This window comes from Zingiber officinale, chromosome 2B (assembly GCF_018446385.1).
Source record: "Zingiber officinale cultivar Zhangliang chromosome 2B, Zo_v1.1, whole genome shotgun sequence".
NCBI classification, from domain to species: domain Eukaryota; kingdom Viridiplantae; phylum Streptophyta; class Magnoliopsida; order Zingiberales; family Zingiberaceae; genus Zingiber; species Zingiber officinale.
The window spans coordinates 136,268,627-136,271,436 of NC_055989.1; the positions used below are offsets into that span (position 1 = coordinate 136,268,627).

Below are 2,810 nucleotides of genomic sequence, written 5' to 3' on the forward strand. Positions count from 1 at the left end.
TTACCGTTGCGCCAAGGTTCCTCTTCTCCACTTGTCCATGAGAACAAGAACAAAACTGATGTTTGCCGGCCAATCTTTGATTTTTTTTCCCCATCGATGTCCTATTTGAGAACTTGTAATTGTTTTCTAGGAAAAGATAACCGATAAGGAGAACTTTGAAGACTTTGGATGTTCTATCTGCAATGCTACTTGATGTCTTTGATGTTCTGCAGACATATAATGAGAAGAGCATTGATGATTGGCTCCCCATCACTTCTTCAAGGAATGCCAAGTGGTGGTATTCAGCCTTCCACAATGTCACAGCCATGGTTGGAGCCGGTGTCCTTAGCTTACCCTATGCTTTGGCTCAGCTTGGTTGGTAAGTTCTACCTCTTCCTCCACACTTACCACATCTTGTTTGGGTTAGGAAAAAAGGAAAATGATGGCCTTTGAGTTCATTCTTGAACAGGGGTCCGGGCATTACTGTCCTCGTTATCTCATGGATCATCACCCTGTACACCCTCTGGCAAATGGTGGAGATGCACGAGGTGGTTCCTGGAAAGCGTTTCGACCGGTATCATGAGCTCGGGCAGCATGCTTTCGGGGAGAAACTTGGGCTTTGGATTGTGGTGCCCCAACAACTTATTGTTGAGGTCGGGGTGAATATTGTTTACATGGTCACTGGTGGAAAATCTCTCAAGAAGTTCCATGATCTTGTTTGCCCTGACTGCAAGTCCATCAAGCTCACCTACTTCATCATGATCTTTGGCTCGTGTCACTTTGTTCTATCGCAACTCCCCAACTTAAATTCAATTTCAGGTGTCTCCCTGGCTGCGGCAGTCATGTCCTTAAGGTGCTAAATCAATTACGCCCATTCAAAGCATCATATACACAATATACTCGTTCAATTTAATGATGATATATATCTACTCTTTCCCAGTTACTCCACCATTGCATGGGCAGGTGCACTGCACAAAGGGAAGCAAGAAAATGTAGACTTTGGGTACAAGGCTTCGACCACGTCGGGAACAGTTTTCAATTTCTTTGCTGCACTGGGGGATGTAGCTTTTGCTTATGCTGGCCACAATGTTGTGTTGGAGATTCAAGCAACCATCCCCTCCACGCCTGAGAAGCCTTCTAAGAAGCCAATGTGGAAGGGTGTCGTTGTTGCCTACATCGTTGTGGCTATTTGCTACTTCCCAGTTGCCTTGATAGGTTATTGGGCTTTTGGCAATACTGTCGAGGACAATATCCTTATCACCCTTGAGAAGCCTAGTTGGCTCATTGCCATTGCCAACATGTTTGTGGTCATTCATGTCGTTGGGAGCTACCAGGTAATAAATAATCCATTCCATCAGTAACATTAATTCTTTGTTGGCATTTTCCGTTCACAGGCAAATTTTCTCTTTTAAGTTTATTACTTTCCTTATTCCAGCCCTGTTCTGGTCCTATTTGCAGATATATGCCATGCCAGTTTTTGATATGATAGAAACAGTTCTTGTCAAGAGCCTGAAGTTCCGTCCGAGCCTAATGCTGCGCCTAATTTCTCGTTCAGTTTACGTTGGTCAGTTAGATTTCCTGATGTTTAATCTTAAAATCTTGAGCTCTTAACGCACCATGGCATCGCTAATTCTATTTCTGGTTTTCAGCATTCACCATGTTTATTGCCATAGTCTTCCCCTTCTTTGGAGGACTCCTTGGATTTTTCGGTGGCTTTGCATTCGCGCCAACTACATACTTCGTAAGCATCTACTTGTTTTTATAATATAACCAATGTTTAATTCAGTTTACAGTGATCAATTCCTCAAGGTCAACAGTTCTCAAACTTTCTTGTAAACGTTAAACAGCTTCCATGTGTAATGTGGCTAGCTATCTACAAACCCAGAAGGTTTAGCTTGTCTTGGTTCACTAACTGGGTAACAAAACACAACTTGACCATTCCTTTGCATCACTTTATTTCTTACTTAAATTTTGTTTAATTTCATTGTTTTGGCTTGCTCCAGATATGCATTATCCTTGGGGTTTTCCTGATGATCTTATCTCCTATCGGTGGACTAAGGCTGATTATTATACAAGCAAAGAACTACTCTTTCTTTTCCTAAGTTCTATTTGGCAAGTCTTTATGATAAGTTTACTTGGATGACAAGATTGTAGTGGGAGGAGAAGGAAGGGAAAGTATCATACAATTCCACAGAGCACGAATCAGTTATGTGCATTGTATCTTATTTACCTCTTCCGCCATCTCTTCTGATCTTTCCTCATAAGTAAACCAAGATTTATGTTTAAAGTTCGGTAACCATAAAATGTGTTGGACTCATGAGTCGCAGGGTTTGCTATATTGTGATAAATAGGGCGTGTGAATACTGTGTTTGAAGTTTGGCCATCATATGTAGTTGATTCATTTCCTATTATATCTTGTGCGATGGCAACAAATTATATTGTGATAAATATTATCATGCCTAACAGTTTATTATCTTTTGAAAAATCACAAATATGATTTCAAAGATAAGAGAACCAAAAATACAAATATAAGCAAGCAATATAAAGTGCCAATGGGAGCAATTTAAGATATAAGATTAAAATACAATTATGAGCACTATGCTGGGACCGTGGCCAACGTAGTTTTCATGCTATCAAATTATATTCTTTTCTTAGTTTAATTAAAATTTACTTCAACTGAGCTCATTCCTCTTTGACAAGTAGTATTGTTTATGTCCTTTTTATAGTCCATGCACAACGATAGATATCTCCTTTTGATGTTTCTATCAAAAGGTCTCTTCAATTTTATCAACTTATTAACTTCAAGAATTTGTCTAGCGTTAGGTAAGGTA

At 39.8% G+C, this 2,810-nt stretch overlaps 1 protein-coding gene across 1 annotated transcript; it reads left to right on the plus strand.

Moving 5' to 3' along the window:
• The first annotated feature begins 290 nt into the window (after positions 1-290).
• LOC122049581 (lysine histidine transporter 1-like) lies at positions 291-2,256 on the plus strand. Its single transcript, XM_042610950.1, has 7 exons — positions 291-358; positions 449-832; positions 920-1,313; positions 1,438-1,543; positions 1,629-1,720; positions 1,827-1,895; positions 1,983-2,256. Exons 1-7 carry the CDS (start codon positions 306-308, stop codon positions 2,079-2,081), a joined length of 1,197 nt encoding a protein of 398 aa, XP_042466884.1. The 5' UTR covers positions 291-305; the 3' UTR covers positions 2,082-2,256.
• The last annotated feature ends 554 nt before the right edge of the window (positions 2,257-2,810 follow it).

Excerpts from the sequence above, each read along its gene's own strand:
- LOC122049581 (XM_042610950.1), top strand. The coding sequence starts at position 306 with ATGGTTGGAGCCGGTGTCCTTAGCTTACCCTATGCTTTGGCTCAGCTT. Across the intron at positions 359-448 it reads GCTTTGGCTCAGCTTGGTTG|GGGTCCGGGCATTACTGTCC; the intron begins GTAAGTTCTACC and ends ATTCTTGAACAG. Across the intron at positions 1,314-1,437 it reads ATGTCGTTGGGAGCTACCAG|ATATATGCCATGCCAGTTTT; the intron begins GTAATAAATAAT and ends TCCTATTTGCAG.